This window comes from Salvelinus namaycush, chromosome 15, assembly GCF_016432855.1.
Source record: "Salvelinus namaycush isolate Seneca chromosome 15, SaNama_1.0, whole genome shotgun sequence".
Classification (NCBI taxonomy): domain Eukaryota; kingdom Metazoa; phylum Chordata; class Actinopteri; order Salmoniformes; family Salmonidae; genus Salvelinus; species Salvelinus namaycush.
The window spans coordinates 22,941,262-22,961,625 of record NC_052321.1 but is presented as its reverse complement, the minus strand read 5'-3'; the positions used below and the strand labels follow the sequence as shown (position 1 = coordinate 22,961,625).

General features: G+C 45.1%; 1 protein-coding gene across 1 annotated transcript in view; it reads left to right on the top strand.

Annotated features, from left to right (window-relative positions):
- LOC120060317 (transmembrane protein 260-like) overlaps nucleotides 1–3,024 on the top strand; it is a 31,859-nt gene extending 28,835 nt beyond the window's left edge. Inside the window, exons 15-17 of the mRNA XM_039009519.1 lie at nucleotides 466–519; nucleotides 820–904; nucleotides 999–3,024. Of these exons, the coding sequence (XP_038865447.1) occupies nucleotides 466–519; nucleotides 820–904; nucleotides 999–1,253 (394 nt within the window). The 3' untranslated portion in view covers nucleotides 1,254–3,024. The remainder of the gene's footprint in view (nucleotides 1–465; nucleotides 520–819; nucleotides 905–998) is intronic.
- The last annotated feature ends 17,340 nt before the right edge of the window (nucleotides 3,025–20,364 follow it).

Below are 20,364 nucleotides of genomic sequence, written 5' to 3'. Positions count from 1 at the left end.
GAAGCTGAAAATGTCCCAGTTCTTCCATGGCCTGCATACTCACCAGACATGTCACCCATTGAGCATGTTTGGGATGCTCTGGATCGTCGTGTACGACAGCATGTTCCAGTTCCCGCCAATATCCAGCAACTTTGCACAGCCATTGAAGAGGAGTGGGACAACATTACCAGGCAACTACCCTTTTTTTAAAGGTATCTGTGACCAACAGGTGCATATCTGTATTCCCAGTCATGTGAAATCCATAGATTAGGGCCTGAATAATTTATTTGAATTAACCGATTTTACTTATATGAACTGTAACTCAGTAAAATCTTTGAAATTGTTGCAAGTCGCGTTTATATTTTTGTTCAGTATATATTAAAACCAATAGTGATACAGAATGAATATGATAGTGTGGAAGGAATGATGCATAAGAAAAGCCCCAGAGGTGTTGAGATAAAGAGCTGTTTTTGTGTCTGGTTCCAGCTTCCACCCAGGGTCCTGGGAGAGGGTGGCTAATGAGGAGATGTGGCAGGCCAGGTACAGTAAAGAGTTAACCCTGAAGACACTGACTCCTTCTTCTCTGTTACGGTCACTGTATATGTATAGTTTACAGATAGAGCCTCTATGACAGATCACCCTTGTCTGCTAGCTTAAACAAATACATAACCCAGTCTGGTGTGGTAGAGCACCAGCTATTCTACATGAAATGCTGTTGTGTAGCTAGCATCTACATAAATCACTCTATTCTGATAGTGCATCTCTGCAGATAGATCTCTACGGTTCATCCATCCATCCAGAACTTAGCCCTGAGCCTGTGATGTATCCTCTTTGTTTCAGGATGAAGACGGCTTTCTTTATGTTTGACCTGGCTGAGAGGATCCAGGGAGAGGGGAAAGCTCGCCTGTTTGAGCTCTCCTACACTGTGAGTCAGTCCTCCCATAGTAAACATAGGAGTATGAGCATAAACCAATAGATTATGGTTATTGTGTACAAGTTGTGTTCTTTGTGATTGACAGCTGTATAAGGAGATCGTGGAGAGGCATACAGACTACCCTCCCAACTGGGATAAAAACCTGGCCCTGGCCAGCGAGAGGCTCCTGCGTTCAGGGAAGCAGGGCCACAGCCCTGACAGCCTGCTGACCTGCAGCATCCAGCACTTCAGCCTGTACCTGGACAAGGAGCCCACGGACTCCCAGGCCCCCGCTATCCGCACCGCCGTCTCCCACCTGCTGCAGGAGAGGACCAGGCTCCGGCAGAAACACACCCCGTGAGGGAGGGGAGTGTCAGATAGAGCAGGCATACAGGAAGTACTGCAGGACACCATGGAGACTCTCTGACGAGGAGAGGTCCTCTCAATGAGTGTGGCAGCCAGGGGATGTTGACTGACCTACAGGCTGCGTCTGGTGCTCTAGTGGTTGGGATGAAGGGTTTTCTCAGGGGTTGAACACGCCCAGTACAGTGGAGAGTAGACTGGGCTCTACCGGCATTCATCATGGAAAAATGTATGTATGATGACCTGGGAAATTCTGTGATGAAGTAGGGCAGGAAAAACATCCCTTGTCAAATACTTGGCTACAACATGGGACCTAATATGGAGGTAGTGCTGGTGATGGAGCTCTCTGTGATGAGGTGGGGTTGTCCAGACAAGCAGGAACCAGGCTGCACCTCACACTGCAGCAATGTTTTCCACTGGGGACATTACATGACTTTTGCAGCCTGGATTGAACCCAATCAAGCTGTTCAAGTCTCCCACACATACACACTTTTATTTACTATTTCCCCGTCTCATTTTTCTGTCTCTCTCTGTATCTCTTTCTCTCTCACTGCTTTTAACGTTATGATTATGTGGCCGTGGCCACCTGCTGATTTAGTTATCTTTTTCTCCCATTAGGTGGCAGGGCTGAGATTGAGGGAAACCCAATTTGGGCGCAGAAATGGGGGATTAGAGCAGGCTCTTAATCTGTGACGGACTTGTGCATTGCCGCGCTGTCCTGGGCTCTGGGCTCTTAGCGTGACCCTGGCTCCCAGTCGCCACCACTGCCCACCGACTATCCATCCATCTGAGTTGGTCCTTTAAAAACGAATGGATTCAATTAGCTTTTTTTTCTCCCTTTGACGACAGAGCTATAATCCCTCATAGATTTAAATTAAATATGAAATGTTACAATGCCAGGGACCCTTTTAGAGTGGTGTGTGTGTGTGTGTGTGTGTATGTGTGTGTATGTGTGTGTGTGTGTGTGTGTGTGTGTGTGTGTGTGTGTGTGTGTGTGTGTGTGTGTGTGTGTGTGTGTGTGTGTGCCCCTCCAGTGATACGCAGAGAGGAAAATCACACGCACCGAGCAGTGGAGCGCTTTCATCTCCAGAGAGACATTCCGTCACGCAGACATCGAGTCACAGCCACAGTCACGCAGACACTCAGAGACGTTGCATCCAGGCATGCAAAGGTCCTCAGCAGCACGACCCACACTCCTGGATAGATGGACTCAGTCACTTGAGGCTGGTCTGAGAGACATGGTGATTCAGTACACTTGATTACATCTTTAACTACTTTACTTTTCATTCCTTCTCCCCTCTGTTCTCGCATAGACTTTCTACCTAATTTACCGTACACATTCTCAGTCTGTGAACATACTATTTCACTCTTTCGGGGCTGGTGTGTTTGATATTTGGGCGCCACTGATTTCTATGAGACCTGGTCCATAGCCACTCCTGTGTCCACAGCCACTCCTGTGTCCACAGCCAGCCTAGCCTGTGTCCTGTCCTGTCATCTGCTCTCATTGTACTTTTAATGGCATGGACAGAGAGGACAGAGCACTAGAAGTGCTGCTCCGGTCCTCTCAGAAAACAACCTGCCCTCTGCTCTGTCCACAGGGCTGGCTGATGAGAATTGGCCTAGAACAGGTGGCTCATCTCTCTCTCAGAAAAAAGTGTTTTTCTGTTCTCCAAAGATTAAAATACTCTTAAGAAATACTTTTTTTTTTCAGAGCTTTACTTTACTGTTTCTACTGTGTTAGTTAATTTTTTCTATGAGACATTTTATTTCTGGTGTAAGTATATTTACTGATTTATACAAATATATACAAATCAGTATTAAAAGGAGATGCAAAAAAATCACCAAAAATCTATTTGAAGCTGTTTGAATCTGCCATTTATATTTTTTGTGTTTTTCTCTCTCTGCCACCTTACTGTATTGTTAGCCTTTTCTCATCTCACGTCCTCAGTTCTGCTTTATTCTCCCTCTCTGTCATCGTTTCTGTCTCCCTCCCTCTCTAACACCCCTCTGTCCCCCTGTCTCTTGCCCTCCCGGCCCCCTGTCTCTGAGATTCAGTTGCCCACCCCAAATCAGCAAGCTGCCGAAGGATTGTAGGAACCCATGGAAACGCCATGACCACGGATGCAGGCAGGGAGCCACGGCAATGCTGGAATGTGGGGCGTCTGAGGAGATAAGAGCTGTGAGCCCTGCCAGGGAGTGGGGAGCGATGGAGGGAGAGGGGGGAAAGAGACAGGGAGGGTGAAAGAGAGAAGCAATCCTGTGAATGGGAGACCGAGACGACAGAGAAATAGGGGAGGGGGGAGAACGAGAGAGAGACAGAGAGGGGGGGGGGGGCATAGGGGGCACACTGGAGATGGGAAGCCAGCCTTATTCCTCTTTGCATTTCATTTACATCCCTGGCCGTATCGACCAATCGGATTGGGAGCAAAGCCCAGGGCTTAGGAGGGGAATAAAAAGACAAAATGCCTTTGCTGCTCTCATCCCTCCCTGATAATACCCCTTCTGTTTTTCTTTTCTCTTTTTCTCCGTCTATAAGTAGATACTGTCCGAAATGCCAGCGGAAAAGCGACACCTCCGCTTTCTGTGTATCTCAGATAGACCGAACGGGAGCAGGGGCTGAAAAAACAGCTTTAGTGGCTGGGTCTATCTCCTCTGCTCTCTGGCTGGATGGAGAAGGTTGGAGGGGGGTAGGGGGACTGGTGTTTGGTAACAGAATGGGGGGTTGGAGAGACATAATGTACTGAGCTGGCCACAGATTGTGCCGCATATTACACTGAAAAACTTCCCTGCAGATCAGTTTTCTAAACAGGGAAACCTGTTTCATGGGTGTTTACTCTGCGCGACCCATTTCTGTGATCCTGGCCAATGGCCGTGACTGAACTTACTGTGCTAAAACATATTTTTAGCACAGGATTGTTCTTGTTATTCATCCATACTTGCAGGTTTATCTAATGCGGTGGCTCTTGTCGGTTGGTTTTGCACCGTAGGTCTTATAGACGGCAGTATGGAGTGGAGTGTCCCCATAGGCATGACTAAGACTCCAAGGTGCCTTAGCGTCATACAGACTAGCTGGGATATTCAAGTTGTTTCCACCTTTTGTCGTTTGCTGTTTTTATACTGTAAGCACAACACAACAAGCCAAGTCAAATAGGACACTTATGGGTCCAAGCCTGTTCCTTTGTGTTATGCTATAGGTTATTTTCCTCTGTGGGAATGACTGTTGTTATGTGTGAATTGCCTTACAGATTAAGTTTGCCATTGCCTTCATGAGTGTGTGTCAGTGTGTGACGGGTGTTGTTTGAAACCCTGCAAGTACAGTGTGTTTGTGGGTTTACAGAGTGTCTGTTTGTACAGGTGCTAGCAGCTCTCTCCATTGTCTTTATGTGCTTGTGTTGGTTTGTTTATCTCCTGTTTACGGAAAGTCTCAAATTTGTATTCTCCGCCTTTAAGTGTCCCTGCCTGGTTTTAAATGGATTAAGTCATTGTGTTGATGAGTACTTTGTCCATGTATTTTTGTAAGAATATTAGGTCTATTGTGTTGTCACAGGCCCTTGTGTTGTTGCTGCTGCTGATATAGAGCTTATTGAAAGGGCTTGTTGTTGAACAGATGAGAATCCTTCACAACAGTGGCCTGCTGCAAAGCATGTAGACACAGGGAGGGAGGCCCTGTTACCTGCTTCCACCAGAAGCCTGGTGAAGATAAAGTCACCTCAGGACCCCCATTACTACACCTCCACAGCATTTTCCTCCTCCACCTCCTTCTCCACCTCCACCTCCTCATCGTCTCTTTAATAAAGACCTCAACAATAGGGACAGATATGGGAGGGATTAGGGGTCAGGGGGTTGGGGGATTTGGCCATCTACATTTCCAGGATCAATCTTGAACCCTTGCTTATCTCTGGCCCCAGCCCCCATATACCTCCGGTGGGCTGCCTGGCCCTAGCCTGGGTGAGGCCTGGCCCTGCCTGGCTGTGTTGCTCCTCTAGCAGGGCATGGGGGGCTGGTGGTGCCTGGCTGATAGGAGAGGATCCATGGCTTCTCTGTCCAGGCTGGGGAGGTGGGGAGGGATAAAGGCTTTACCCAGGCAGCCAGGGGCATGGAGGACCACAGGGGATTTGTGGACAAAGGGTTCTTACACTCTGTCTCTATAGTACACCTCCGCCTCTAAAGCTCCACTGACAGGTGTGTGGGTGTTTTGAGTCTATTTGTGTATGTACTTTAAATGTGTATTTTAGTATTCCAGTATTGCAAATGTGAAATAACCTCTTGGAGTTATACTCTGCTAACTGAATTTTATCCTAAGTTCCCGTTATCTTGCATACACACATTTGTTTATTTGATACAGCCCCTCTCCACCACTGCATTTTCTTATATCAAAGACAAAACAGTGCAGAGCGTAATTGAAAATGGCTAACGTGGAGAAAGGACTCTCTCCGCATTGACTACAGAGAGTCAGAAAAAGCCCCTTTCTCCGCTCTCTTCTTAGATCTATTTAAATAATTGAGGAGTAAACTGACAATGTAGGCCCTTTTATGGACGCCCCTGGCCTTTCAGGGGTCTCTCCATTTGCCCTATACAAGATGGTGCCACTGGGCATGGGATAATATCTTTGTTTGCTTCAAGAGGGGCTGAAGGAGGGGGATTGGTGGGGAGCGGGCCAGAAGCAGTTTTGCCAATCAAGCAGGCAACACTTTCTCCCCCAGGTTCTAATTTTGGGCCACATTAGAGAGCTCGGCCTCCATTTAGGACACAGAGGTATTTTCATAATTTGCCGCGTCTCTCGGCTCACTTGGGGTGCCACTCCTTCTCTCTCACTCCGTGTCTGAATGAGAGGCCTGGGGAAGAAGAGTGATTCATGCCCTTGGTTTCTGTCAGCTGACTGTTTCTGCATAAAGCAGCTGGTATTAGGTGAGGATACGGTAATAGTAATCATTATAAACAAGCTCTGTTTAGGACTAAATTGCAAGTTAAAACATTGTGTTTAATGTCAAGTGTACATCAATATAAATGATGTATCATCAACTCACAATAATAAGTAAAACAACATGACCCTATTAGAAATCAGCTCACATTGTTTCTAAACACGTGTTGTGACAGGTTAAAGTGGATGGTTTTTCTTGTGCTTGACACCACTGGTTCATGCACAGCACCAGCATGCGTAAGCAATGATTCACATGTGATTGGTCACATAATTCACTATCTCAGGGGGGCATTTCACCACTGACAGACAGGCAAGCTAATCTAAAATCCCTCAATTTACAAATGGAAATCCCACCATCCAATTGAGCTAATAGAGGGACATGAATGGGATAATAAGATGTGGTGTAATACTGTGTAAAAAGCCTGTAATGTTGTGTTGGTGTATGAGCCTTTGTGACTGCGTGTTTGACTGTCTGCAGTGATTACCGGGGCCTGCGGGCATGGCGGCAGCTCCATGGCTGGGACAGGGTGCTCCTCTCTGGGCTGGAAGACATGCCTGTCTACCCCTGGTGGTGGAGCCTTCGGTACTGGACCAGAGGTGCAGGAATGAGAGTTACCCTGCGCTCTGATTTCTCTCGGTTTCTCTCTATAACTGCTTCGCTTGCTTTATCGCTCACTGTCTGTCTGTCTGTCTGTCTGTCTGTCTGTCTGTCTGTCTGTCTGTCTGTCTGTCTGTCTGTCTGTCTCTGCTGATGCTGCAGTGCTCGCAGATGTGCACAAACAAGGGAGGATTAAAGCAAAACGAATCTAAACAGACAAACGGAATTAGAGTGATGGGTGTCGGTGGGCTGGTTCAGAGTGATAAACATAATGATGCTGTGTGTGTGTGTGTGCCAGTGTCTGGGGGATTATATCTGGTTAGGTGTGTATGGCTGGGTGACCGCTTCTGGGTGTCTTTGTGTGTTTGCCTCTCCGTCTATGTTTTTGTAATTATGTGTGTGTATATTTACTCGGGTTTTACTTGTGTATGTGACAAATGTGTTACTGCAACTTACCTCAAACCCCAGTCTGTGCCCTCTGCTTGTGACTATGTGTATGTCTCTCCTCTGCTTGTGACTGTGTATGTCTCTCCTCTGCTTGTGACTGTGTATGTCTCTCCTCTGCTTGTGACTATGTGTATGTCTCTCCTCTGCTTGTGACTGTGTATGTCTCTCCTCTGCTTGTGACTATGTGTATGTCTCTCCTCTGCTTGTGACTATGTGTATGTCTCTCCTCTGCTTGTGACTATGTGTATGTCTCTCCTCTGCTTGTGACTATGTGTATGTCTCTCCTCTGCCTGTCGGTGCTTGTTTGGATCATGTTTTCCTTTTTGTTTATCACAGTGTAGGTCTGTGTACAGCTGTTAATTCCAGACAGACAGAACTGCTTTTGTCTACTGGATATATGATAGGCTACACATGTACACACATCTACAGTGTGTATAATGATATTTATGTGTACTGGCCATATAAACCAGGGATGGGAAACTCTAGTCCTCGGGGGCCTGATTGGTGTCACTTTTGCACCAGTTAACACACCTGACTCCAATAATCAACTAATCATGATCTTTAGTTTAGAATGCAATTACTTTAAATCAGCTGTGTTTGCTAGGGATGGGGATAAAGTGTGACACAGCTCCGGCAGCAGGCTATGTGTGTGCTGAGGAGTAGGAGATGAGTGGAGAGGAACCAGTGGGGGGTTCTGATCAGCAGTCTGGGGCTCCCCTGCTGAGGGGCTCTGGAATTAGACCTAAACCCTGCCCTGCCAGATGGCACCAGCACCACATCAGCCCCACCACCACCCACCTTAGACGTCAGGGCCAGGCTGAGCCCTGCTCCCCCTGGCCTGCACTGGGCCCTGAGGACCAGACACTAGGGAGATGGGACCCCTGGGGGAGCTCAGAGGGTATGGTTCTCCTCACCACAGGGAGGTAATGCTGATAATAAATAATGTTGATTGTGATGATATTGAATTTGGAATATACATTTTCCCCCCAATAGCTGTGGCCTTTAGCCCTGGCCCTGGAACTGTCCTACACTGCTAGCTTACAAGACTCCTACTGTACTTGCAAACAAAATGAGGGACATCTGTGACAGCAGGAGAAGCCTGAGGTGAGGTGGACTGTTTAAAGATTCTGATAGTGGCTGGCCAGTATAGTGGCCAGTCAGCAGAACTAGAGTGGTGTAGTAATATGATGTGGAAATAGGGCTCATGGTGAGTTGTTTTGATCTACCTGTCTGGGTAATATGTCTGGAGGCAACACTTCAGGGGTGGAGTTTGTTGTAAGTTTGTGTGTGTTGTTTGAACATGCTGGCTCAGGTGTGTATGTTGCATGCCCTCTGCACATACCTGCTTGGAAGTAACTCAAGAAAATAATGCACCCCTTTTCTATGTGTTAGTCTGGGTTTCTCATTTTTACTTTAACTAAAGTGTTCAATAATACATTATTCAACTGGTGTTAAATCAGACTAATTGCACTGGATGTATTATTAAGGGAAAATAGGAAATATTAATACTTCAAAATTACGAGTGGTTAAAAAAAAAGAGTGGGTAATTTGTATACATTTTAAGAGTCCTCCCTGGCAAGCAGACAATGCTAAAATATCTACAACAATGGTAGTATTTCCCCACCTGGATCAGTTATCCACAGCCTCTCCGGCAATGTTACTTAGGAAATCTTCTCTGAATTACTAGTAAGTAGATTACATGAGAGAAGTGTACAAACAAATAAAAGATTAAAGGCTGTGAACATGTTCAGTCTAATGCCCTTTCAACAAGCTGTGCTCCACACAATGCCTTTCTCTCCCCGAGCTAAATGTGGATTTCTCCCTAAATATTCACCCCTGCTGACCAGCCATGTCTTCTTCCAGGAGCTATGAGCAGTAACTCAGCAGCACCTCTGTAATGACAGTGTTCCATGCCACTGGCCTGTCTCCTCAACTGGTACTAGCTAGGCTTTGGAGTTCAAGTGACTACAGGGTTTAGACACAGATTTTTTTTTAAAGGGAAGAAAGAAAATCTGGCTGTTCTTGAAAAGCTGTGTTTATCCAGGATTAGAGACACCAACATGTTAATAATTGTTTCTCACAGAACTGCAAAGAAGTACTTTCCTGTAATCCCCTAATCAGGCATTACACCTCTGAGCGGAGCCACAACGCAGGCGCATGCTGGCTGTGACGCAGCACACCCACAGTATACAGTAATACACCCACTTTTCAAAACACACCACACCCACACTGTATAAAACACCCACATTTCCCCTAACTTATCACGTCCACTTTAGACAACCACCACCACACTTCTTGCATCATGTCTTAAACAGTACAACGTGTAAATTTCATATGAAGTGCAATATAGTGAGAATAGGATTTCTGCATCTTGATGAATGGTGTAAAGGTGATTAGACTACCTGAGTTTAGACAAGCGTTATTGCCCCACAGTGCAGGACGTCCAATAGACATGCTAACATGAAGAGGCCACAGCGGGGTGGTCTGACTGTAGACTGGCTGTTCTGACAGCCCACTTCCTGGTCCTCAGAGGTCAGGCACTCTGCCGTGTATACCAGACTGCTCTGGGACTGGAGGTTATTGCTTTGTTTGACTTGATAGACACTTGATAGTCTGGCCCTAATGTGCCCTCAGACTCTGGTTAATAAACACTATTGTTTCTGTTGTTGATTGTGGTGTGATTTTTAAATGACAGCCACAACATTCAGTGTAGGGGGTAGAGAGATGTCACCTACCAGCCCTAATGCTAAAAAAAAAACAAGATTTGTGTGAGCCTCCAACATCTTGGTTGGCATCATATTATAGACAGAGGCTAATGTTACGCCTCTTATTGGAGTTGAGGAGGTCACCAAAAACACCCTCAGAATGCCTATTTCCCTCTGTGTTGGGAGCCACAGGGTCAGACATAGGGCCACTTATGAGCAATGAATGCTGGGAGAATAACAGGGCCAAGGCCCATCTCAGTGGGTGAGGTGCAGGACTTCACACCCCTGGCCGGGACCAGGCCAGAGGGCAGATACACACGGCAGGTTAAGAGTAGCAATGCACTGATTAATAGGAAAGTTATTCCACATACAGTTGAAGTCGGAAGTTTACATACACCTTAGCCAAATACATTTAAACTCAGTTTTTCACAATTCCTGACATTTAATCCTAGTAAAAATTCCCTGTCTTAGGTCAGTTAGGATCACCACTTTATTTTAAGAATGTGAAATGTCAGAATAATAGTAGAAAGAATTATTTATTTCAGCTTTTATTTCTTTCATCACATTCCCAGTGGGTCAGAAGTTTACATACGCTCAATTAGTATTTGGTAGCATTGCCTTTAAATTGTTTAACTTGGGTCAAACGTTTCGGGTAGCCTTCCACAAGTTTCCCACAATAATTTGGGTGAATTTTGGCCCATTCCTCACAGAGCTGGTGTAACTGAGTCAGGTTTGTAGGCCTCCTTGCTCGCACACGCTTCTTCAGTTCTGCCCACAAATTATATATAGGATTGAGGTCAGGGCTTTGTGACGGCCACTCCAATACCTTGACCTTGTTGTCCTTAAGCCATTTTGCCACAGCTTTGGAAGTATGCTTGGGGTCATTGTCTATTTGGAAGACCCATTTGCGACCAAGCTTTAACTTCCTGACTGATGTCTTGAGATGTTGCTTCAATATATCCACATCATTTTCCATCCTCATGACACCACTCCCTCCTGCAGCAAAGCACCCCTACAACATGATGCTGCCACCCCCGTGCTTCACGATTGGGATGGTGTTCTTCAGCTTGCAAGCATCCCCATTTTTCCTCCAAACATAATGATGGTCATTATGGCCAAACAGTTCTATTTTTGTTTCATCAGACCAGAGGACATTTCTCCAAAAAGTACGATCTTTGTCCCCATGTGCAGTTTCAAACCGCAGTCTGGCTTTTTTATGCTGGTTTTGGAGCAGTGGCTTCTTCCTTGCTGAGCGGCCTTTCAGGTTATGTTGATATATGACTCGTTTTACTGTGGATATAGATACTTTTGTACCTGTTTCCTCCAGCATCTTCACAAGGTCCTTTGCTGTTGTTCTGGGATTGATTTGCACTTTTCGCACCAAAGTACGTTCATCTCTAGGAGACAGAACACCTCTCCTTCCTGAGCGGTATGAAGGCTGCGTGGTCCCATGGTGTTTATACTTGCGTACAATTGTTTGTACAGATGAATGTGGTACCTTCAATCGTTTGGAAATTGCTCCCAAGGATGAACCAGACTTGTGGAGGTCTACAAAAAAAATTCTGAGGTCTTGGCTGATTTCTTTTGATTTTCCCATGATGTCAAGCAAAGAGGCACAGAGTTTGAAGGTAGGCCTTGAAATACATCCATAGGCACACCTCCAATTGACTCAAATTATGTCAATTAGCATATCAGAAGCTTCTAAAGCCATGACATAATTTTCTGGAATTTTCCAAGCTGTTTAAAGGCACAGTCAACTTAGTGTATGTAAACTTCTGACACACTGGAATTGTGATACAGTGAATTATAAGTGAAATAATCTGTCTGTAAACAGTTGTTGAAAAAATGACTTGTGTCATGCACAAAGTAGATGTCCCAACCGACTTTCCAAAACTATAGTTTGTTAACTAGAAATTTGTGGAGTGGTTGAAAAACGAGTTTTAATGACTCCAACCTAAGTGTATTTAAACTTCTGACTTCAACTGTAGCTATAATATATAATAAAATGAGTTGGACAGAAGGCAGTGGTTGGCAAAATTAATTATTAACTGAGCTGAGAGAGTATCTTTGTTTGGACATATACAGGACATCCTTTGAATTCTGTCTGTATTGCATGTATACAGTAGCTCTACATCTCAGTACAGAAGAGGCCATGTGGGCTAATGGCTATTGTTCAGGATGTTTTAGCATGTTAACAGCTTGGTCATATTAACATATGTCAATAGTGGCAGGTGTTTGTCTCTGTGTTCTGTTTGACGTGTTTCGTTTAAGTGCTTGTTTATAAAGATGCATTTCATGAAACATACGCACAATACAGTAGGGCTATGCCGTTCCAAGCACACCCATCTTGCCATCTATTGTTTCATTATTTCACTTTGCTTTTTTACCGTCCTTTTGTCTTCTCTTGCTTGCGACCATTGTAGCTGTTTAAATTATCACGTTTATTGTTTGTTCTCCCTCCCCCTCTCCTCTCTCTCTCCTTGCAGGGACTGGCTGGAGAGTGTGATGAGTTGATCGGCAGGGATTAACCTGGGGAATTTAATTAGTGGAGCTGTCGTCCCTGCCCTTAACAGTTCAATTTCCCTCTCTCTCCCTGCCTGCCTGGCAGGCTAGCTGGGGCCTGGCGCCGTGGGGAGGGTAGGCAGACAGAGGCAGGACACACATTTCACAAACAGATCAGTCCACCAGCCCTGAGTGGCCCTGATGGAGGGATGGGATGGGGAGATCCAGGTGGTGTTTTTCCTGTTGTAGAGGATGAGCGGTTGACTGGCCGTGTGCCTGGACTCGCCGTGACCGGTGGCCTGGCCACAACCATCCCCAGTTGTTGAAAGTGGGCAGTAGAGGAGGAGTAGGGGGGTTTAGACAGTGTGCGCTTGGGGTAATCGTTACTCAATCTGAAACCGGCACTGTTGCATTGTAATCCTGATGCTAAACTTCCCATTAACCCATCTGGGACCCCCAACCCCACACCCCCTGCAAGACAAACACACACTCGCCAGGGTTGTGGTGGTTGTGTGCTAGAAGTGTGCCTGGCTGTGCCCAGATCACCTGATGGGGAGCATGTCCAGCCAGATCACATTAAAGACCTGCTAAAGGAATGTCCCCAACTCCCCAGCACTGCCCTGCCCAGTCCCCTGACCTACTGGTCACTGGTGATCCCCTGTTAATATTCCACACACACTCGTCTGTCTCTGGGGACTGGTCCCTCTGCCCCCCTATGGGGCTGCTGATAATTCAAGTCAAACATGATGTCTCGCTTGTTTGTCACACTTAGTGTTTCATTCGGTCAGGGTGGGCAGGGTCAATGTCCTAACCTTGCAAGATATCAATGGCACACTGTGTTTATAGGATAATCAACTCAGTTTGAAAGAGTTCCCCTGTCATTTAAAAAACATTCGACAGAGATAGAGTGAATGAATTTATGGACTCCTATGTTGCGTTTCGGGGGTGCACTAGATAGATTTGATGATGTTCAGGTATAAAAGAGGGAAGGGAGGTGCAACAGTATGCTTCTTGTTTACTCCGTCTGCCTCCAACCCCCCCCGCGCTTCTTCTCCTCCTGCTCCCTTCTCCCCAGTGTGCCCCCCCCATCCCCCGCTGGGCCTGCGCTGTGTCAGTGTGCCACTAATTAAGGACTCTTAAAGCTATGGCCTACACTCATTAGTAAACTGTAGCATCCTTACTGTCCAGGGAGGGGGGGGGGGGGGGGCAGCAAACTCAACAGCTGATTCAGTTTGAGGACCTGCTGTCACCTGTGGCAAACACTTCTGTTGGGGTCCATAAGGTCATGAAGAACAACTATTGCGTTAAAATATGTATTTATTTGACATTGTTCTTTCTTTTTGTTATTGTGGTCTTCTTCCATCCAGATTAGTAGCATGTATTATCATTTATGTTTCTGATGAAAACTGCTCCTTCCAAAGAAAATACTGGACCAATGCTGGAGCATTTGTTGAGGGCTTGTTAGTTTTATTTCATTGTGCTGTTATCTTTTGTTCATTATTCACTGCCTATTAAAATTGACTAAGGCAGCGTTAATCAGAGTTGCATTTTGTTGTTGCTCGATTCATGTGAGTACTGTTCGTCAGCTCTTTTAGGTGTCGCCATTGTTGTCGCTATTGTTCTTGTTGTTAAACTCCATCACTCCTCCTCCCTCTCCCCCAACGTTCAGCTGCCCCTCCCACTTGCCGCTTTGTTTATTCCTTTTTCATGGAAATTAAGAACTAAACAAATGTGTTGTTGTTAATGAAAGTAGGCCAAACAACTGCTGACAAACAAGAGGGGTAGTTGTAGGTCAGTACGGCACAAGCCATGCGTTACTGTGTCAGAGGACAGGCTGTCGTCGGTCGGCCACAATAGACAATAACATGAGAGCTACATGCATGCTCGCCCTCTGAGAGGATGTAGACTGGGCACATACACGTCATCAACAGAATTATTATCAACAAGTCAACATAACTCAGAATACGAGGGGTCACAACCACTCATAATCCACAAATATACCAACAACAAAAAACTCCCGGACTGGATCATTTGGATTATATTATGGCAGATAGAATGGAAATATAAAGTGCAATTGAAAATAGAAACACTCACGTTAAGGTGACAGTTAAATCAGACTTTGATACAAATTCTTGGTTTACAGTCTGAAACAAAGCACTGCAAAACTTAAACTTAGTTTACTTACAAGCCAGAGTGTTGAATAAAATGTGATGTGAACTTACTGTAAGGTCTGTCGATTCGGTTGGCCCTTCGGTGGGTCGAAATTTGAGACCGTACCCACAGGAAAGTATTATTTACCCTGACTTTTTAGTGCACCGGTACTGCCGTTGAAATTTCTATCACCTGGTACATGAGCAAAACCATGTAAACAACACCTGCAAGACGGTTAGTATGCATGCATCACATGCATGTACTTCCGTCTTGTGCACGTGCCTTAGGTCTGCAACAAACTAATCTTGATTGCCACACACAGAGACCCACGTTTTGAAGTCTGTTTAATAATACTTTCCTGTGGATATTTTGACTCAAATTTCGACCGACTAAAGGACCAGCCCCACAGACAATTGGCAGAGTAAGTTCAAATATAGATTTTATTCAACATTCGTGACAGACAAAGGACGTTTATGTTTCTATGCCTACACAATGGAAGGCGTCGCCACAATTGATACTAAGGTGACAGCTACACTAACTGCTTCTACTCACCCAACGTACAAAGATGTTGTTGATAATTGGCATGTTCCAGGACTCCGTATTTGACTAGTTGTTTGATACTTTGTTTAATTTTTCAGTTGACCTGGAGGTTAGGATCTTCATCATCACAACCAAGAGGGACTTGACCTCAGTGACTCCTAGATGCTTCTGAAACTACCCCAATAACCTGTCGCAGATTGAAGGAGTTAATAAATCAAAGACCAACACAAGCACTTCATTTCATCTGTTTTATTCATCTGTGAAACAACAATCTTTTCCTATGAGTGAATAAGGCATTATCCCTACTGCCCTGAAGCAGCAGCCCATGGTTGAAGTACAGGTGTGACTAATTACCTTGTTATTACAGGAAGCAATCACATTGATTAATTGAATGTTCCCTACCTGTATTTAAACCCCCCTGTTTTTGTGTTCTAGGCGGCCACCCACAGGAAGTCATGATGTCTGGCATGGTGGACCCTTTGTGCAGCTATGCTTGGTGAGAGCAAATGGATTTTGGGTTGAAAGTTATAATGGAGAAAACGGCACCTGCCTGCTGGGCTTGCTGCACTTCCTGTGCCCCTTTTTGTTTCATGTTGGTTTTGTATTTGTGATTTCAATTAGCAGGGTTTTTAAAGTAAAATAATGGAAATGGAGTAACTGATAAGTGGAGGCAAAGTATGGACAACTCAATGAATTGATGGTTAACATTTGAAATGTTTAATGGAGAAAGCCATGCCTTCAAAATAAATGTTAAAAACTGATCCACTGTTGTCTGCCTCCAGCCTACTTCACGCTGCCTGCTCAACCTAGATCCTAAGAACCTCTCACTTTTTCACCTCGTGACATACACAGAGACTCCATCCTTTGGTGAAAACCTCTGGGGGATCAGCCATCAGCAGGCTATAGAGGCCCAGTTCAGACAGGTCTTGAATCAGGGGCTGAATACCCCAGGCTACAGAATGAGGGGATTGGACTGAAAACTGTTTCAACTAGGGGGTGCTGGAGGACTGTGGGAGGGTTCCCAAATGTATAGAATGCCTGCTGTATTTATTGAACTTCATTCATTAGTTATGTTTCAGCATGTATGGCACCTCATACTGACGCTGTATCAGTAAAGGGATTACGATAGTTGCCTACTACTCTATACTATAATAGATAGCAATCAGTAATAAAAATACAACAATAAAACCCAATACCCTATAACTGCACTATTAAACAGCAGTAACTGACAGCCGTGTGTATGTCAACAGCAGTGGAGATTGACCTGTTATGAGTGGGCAACGCTAGAGCCCACAATGCATTTCTTTGAAGACCTCATTTAATCATAATGGATACAATTGTTTTTAAACACTCCCAGTCCCCTCCCTTTCCCCTATGCCCCCCCCCCCCCCCCTCCCTGGCCCCCCTCAACCCCTCCATGGCATAATACCTCGGGTGACACACACACACACACACACACATAACAGATGCCCCCTGACGCTCACACACACAAGCGGGCACGTGATTCAGGAGCCTGCGGCCACAGGCCCGCCAGCCTCATGGCATTGTGTTCCCCCTGGGCAGGCAGGCTGCCCCCGGCCTGCCTAAATACCCTTTTGTCTGGGGTGGGATAATAACTGGTGGCCAAGCCGCTGGTATGGCACATGTGCGGCCGCTCAGCCCTAATTTTTGGCCCAAACAGGTGGGTAGGGGAGGCGAGGGGAGATAGCGAGAGGGGAGGGAAGAGGCTGCATCTGTCCCTATACCCAACGACTCCCTCGCCTCACCCAGCCCCAGCTACCACCCCATAAGGTCTCACGAGAGAGGGAGGCAAACCAGAGACAAACAGGTGGAGGGGAATGGGGGGATTAGAAGAGGTAGATGGAAGACATTGGAAAACTGTCAAATAGGCCTTATAAGTAAGATTTCACTATTCTTGTAAGATTTCACTTGAATCAGACCAGTACCCCTAAGCCATATTAAATGCTTGGCCTTCAGTAAGTGATGCCCTGTTGTCTTGTCTGGGCTCAGTGGCCTGTCATACTGGCTCATAGACCCAGAGAACATGAGACAGATACTATACATGACATGGCAATGTGTTTGTTGGCTCCACTTCCAAGCCAAAACACTGGCGTATTTATGCAGTGGGAATAGAGTCGGCTGGAACGGAGAACTAATTGAGAAAACAAAAGCCAAAAAGGGCAGGAGTTTGATGAACTGATGAGGAACACATATCATTTATTCAATGTTGTAAAGTGGAATGGGACTCAGCTTTTTGGATGTTTATTACATTTGTATTTGATTTATTACATTTTTATTGTGTTGTTTCTGTGTAATAAAATGCATATACTAATGTGTTTATCAAAAAGACTTCCATCAGTTAGTTATATTAATATCTGTGCCTGGTTTAGCCTACCATAACTACACCTGGCTGAGCCTCTGCAAGCATTATGCTGGTGACTGGTTATGGTCTGCTGTGGTGTGGGCAGGCCCAGTAGGACATGGGGTCTGAATCCAGCAGTAGTGTTGGATGGGCCAAGGAGGGTAATAGGAGGGCAGAGCAGTAAGATGATTGGGAGCAGAGCGGAGTGGAGCAGGGCACGCAGACTGGGCTTTCCTCATTCTGTCTAATTCTCCCTTAGCTCAGCAGCATGGTGGACCTGGGCCTGCGTGGGTTACAGCTGATAGTATTGTGACAGCTGGAGCAGCTTCTCCTGATCCTGCACTGTAAAATAAAAAAAAGAAATTATTCAAGGTGTCCTGGAGGTGGGAACAGGGTCTGAAGGGAGGGATGTGAGGGACAATGTTGATGGAAGTGGTCTCTCTCTGTGTTTCCTCCATTCTCCTTTGACACACTGCTCTTATACTTGTTACATTGCGACTAATATTCTTTACTTAGCCTAAATGACAGTAAGCACTTTGTACATTTCACATCTTTAATATTCACAAAAATGTGTTGTGCTCAGCTGTGCACCCCTATACTCCACAGGGACATGGTGGTACATGAAGCTTTAGGGGAAGGGTGTGAGTCATGAGGGTCAAATGTCCGATTACCCCAGTCACTGTGGTAGAGAGGGATCAAGGCACTGGTTGCCAAAACGCACTGTTCTATATCCAGCCTCAATAATCCGACCCTATTCATAGGTTGCACGTTTCGTCACAATAATGTTTTTAACGTTTGTTTTAGGACTAATGCCCAGCTGAGCATTCTACTCAATGCAGTCTCAATGGGCGCCGATGAAGATTTTGTCTAAAGAGCATTACTGTGGCTTGGAAACACAGGATATTTCAAAAGGCAGCCTGGTCTCATAGACTAGACATAACATAGTAAATGTAAATCCGGGACACTCAAATTAGGCTGAACGAACCTAAAGGTCAAGAACAACTTTAGCATTATTGGCAAATTACCAACTTTGGAACTACTTACTACTTTTTAGCTAATTTGCAACTACTTAGCATAGTAACTAACCCTTCCCCTATCCCTTTAACCTAACTCCTAACCCTTATCCCCTAGCCTAGCTCACATTAGCCACCTAGCTAACGTTAGCCACAACAAATTGGAATTCGTAACATATCATACATTTAACAAATTCGTAATATATTGTACTAAATTCATAACATATACAAAATGGATGATGGACATCCGCAAATTAATACATACCATATGAAACGTAACATATTATACTAATTGGTGTTGCGAATTTGCATTTACTATGTAATGTCTACCCCTGAGTCCAGGTTGCAAAGAATAAGTAATTAGTAGGACAAGCTTTTGTCATCATTGTGATGTCTCCAGATTGACAGATTGACTTTAGATGCAGTATAACTTTAGCTAGCTAGCTAAGATTGAGAGCGCCAAAAATTGCGACCAAGTGACAAAGGTGCAACCCATGAATTCTCTCTCAACCATTGAGAAGTAAACAGTGAAACTGGCCTTGGAACAGTGCTTTGGGTAACATACCCTCTACACCACGAAGAACACAATTCAACCTTGAATGCGGGATCAGATTTCTCCTGCCTTTGATCAAGATAATGGGGTGGTCCAGTGAGGGCTCAGTCACCTTTTCTCCTAACAATTCGATGCAATCTGAGCCTTTGTGGACGTATTATGAAGTAGGCCTACAGAACAAGAAACAGAGTTGAATAACAGTGAGAGGGGCTTGGAGGACAGCAAGTCCTTTCCTTTCCCTTATCATGTGCCCACATTGATAACAATAACCTCTCAGTGAATATGAGATTTTCATCTTGAAGCAAAGAATAAGTGAAAAGGCTCTGATCTGAGTGGAAAAGTGGATAAGTATTGGTGTTCTAGAATTTCAGTGAAAAAAGTTATGCTTTCGCTTCCCATAATAGATATTCAAAGCACGTTGGGTGCATAGTTGTGCGCCATGACTTCAAAAAGGCTTAGACTCTGTCTGGATGACAACTCGAAACAGTTCATTGATGTATAACACTTAATGGGGAAAAAATGAAATAAAAGGAGCTGTAGTGCTGTCTGTCGGGGGTGCTCTACATTAACCTCATCCCATTCCCAACTTCTAGTCTCGTTACTAACCGCTGTCCATCTAGGGGGGTCTCTCAACTGTAATCTGTTGGTTTCAGCTAATTAATTTCTGGTTCCTTGTACACTTTCACACAAGGGTATCTTGTTTGCTGGAGATTAAGAGCTGCCGAGAGTTCGTTAGAAAGGTGTAGCCTTAATTATCAGAGGCCTCATCGCGTGCACCTGCCTAATTGCCATAATGAGGTGTCTCAGTGGGATCATGTGGGAGAGAGAAGTGCCTCGCTCACTGGGACGCGCTTTGGGTGAGAGTGTAGTGGTGAGCCATCCAGCATCGAATCATGAATCTGTTTTCTTATGTTTGTTTAGATCAAAGCCTTCATGTGTTGGATATAGTCTGCATCACCATTTTTCTCTAGTTTCCCTGTCGAGTTGATTGATGGATGATGCTTAGGTAGGCCTGTACACTTTTATACAGGCCTAAGTGACGTTATAGATTTCTAGGATTAGAGAACATATGTGGAGGATAATATGAATTTCGCATGACCTTTCCAAACACAGCTGATGTCTACAGTTAAATCATATTAATATATGGCTTGTGGCCACACCAACGACCATTAGGGTTGTCAGTTCTGGGAATATTTGTTGATGAGGCGATTATCATTTCGCATTCCACCTCATTTCGAGCACTTTAGTCCCCTTCAAGCCGCTGCGTGGAGGACATTAGATACATGTAATCCACCATAAAAGTATTTCCATTTGTCT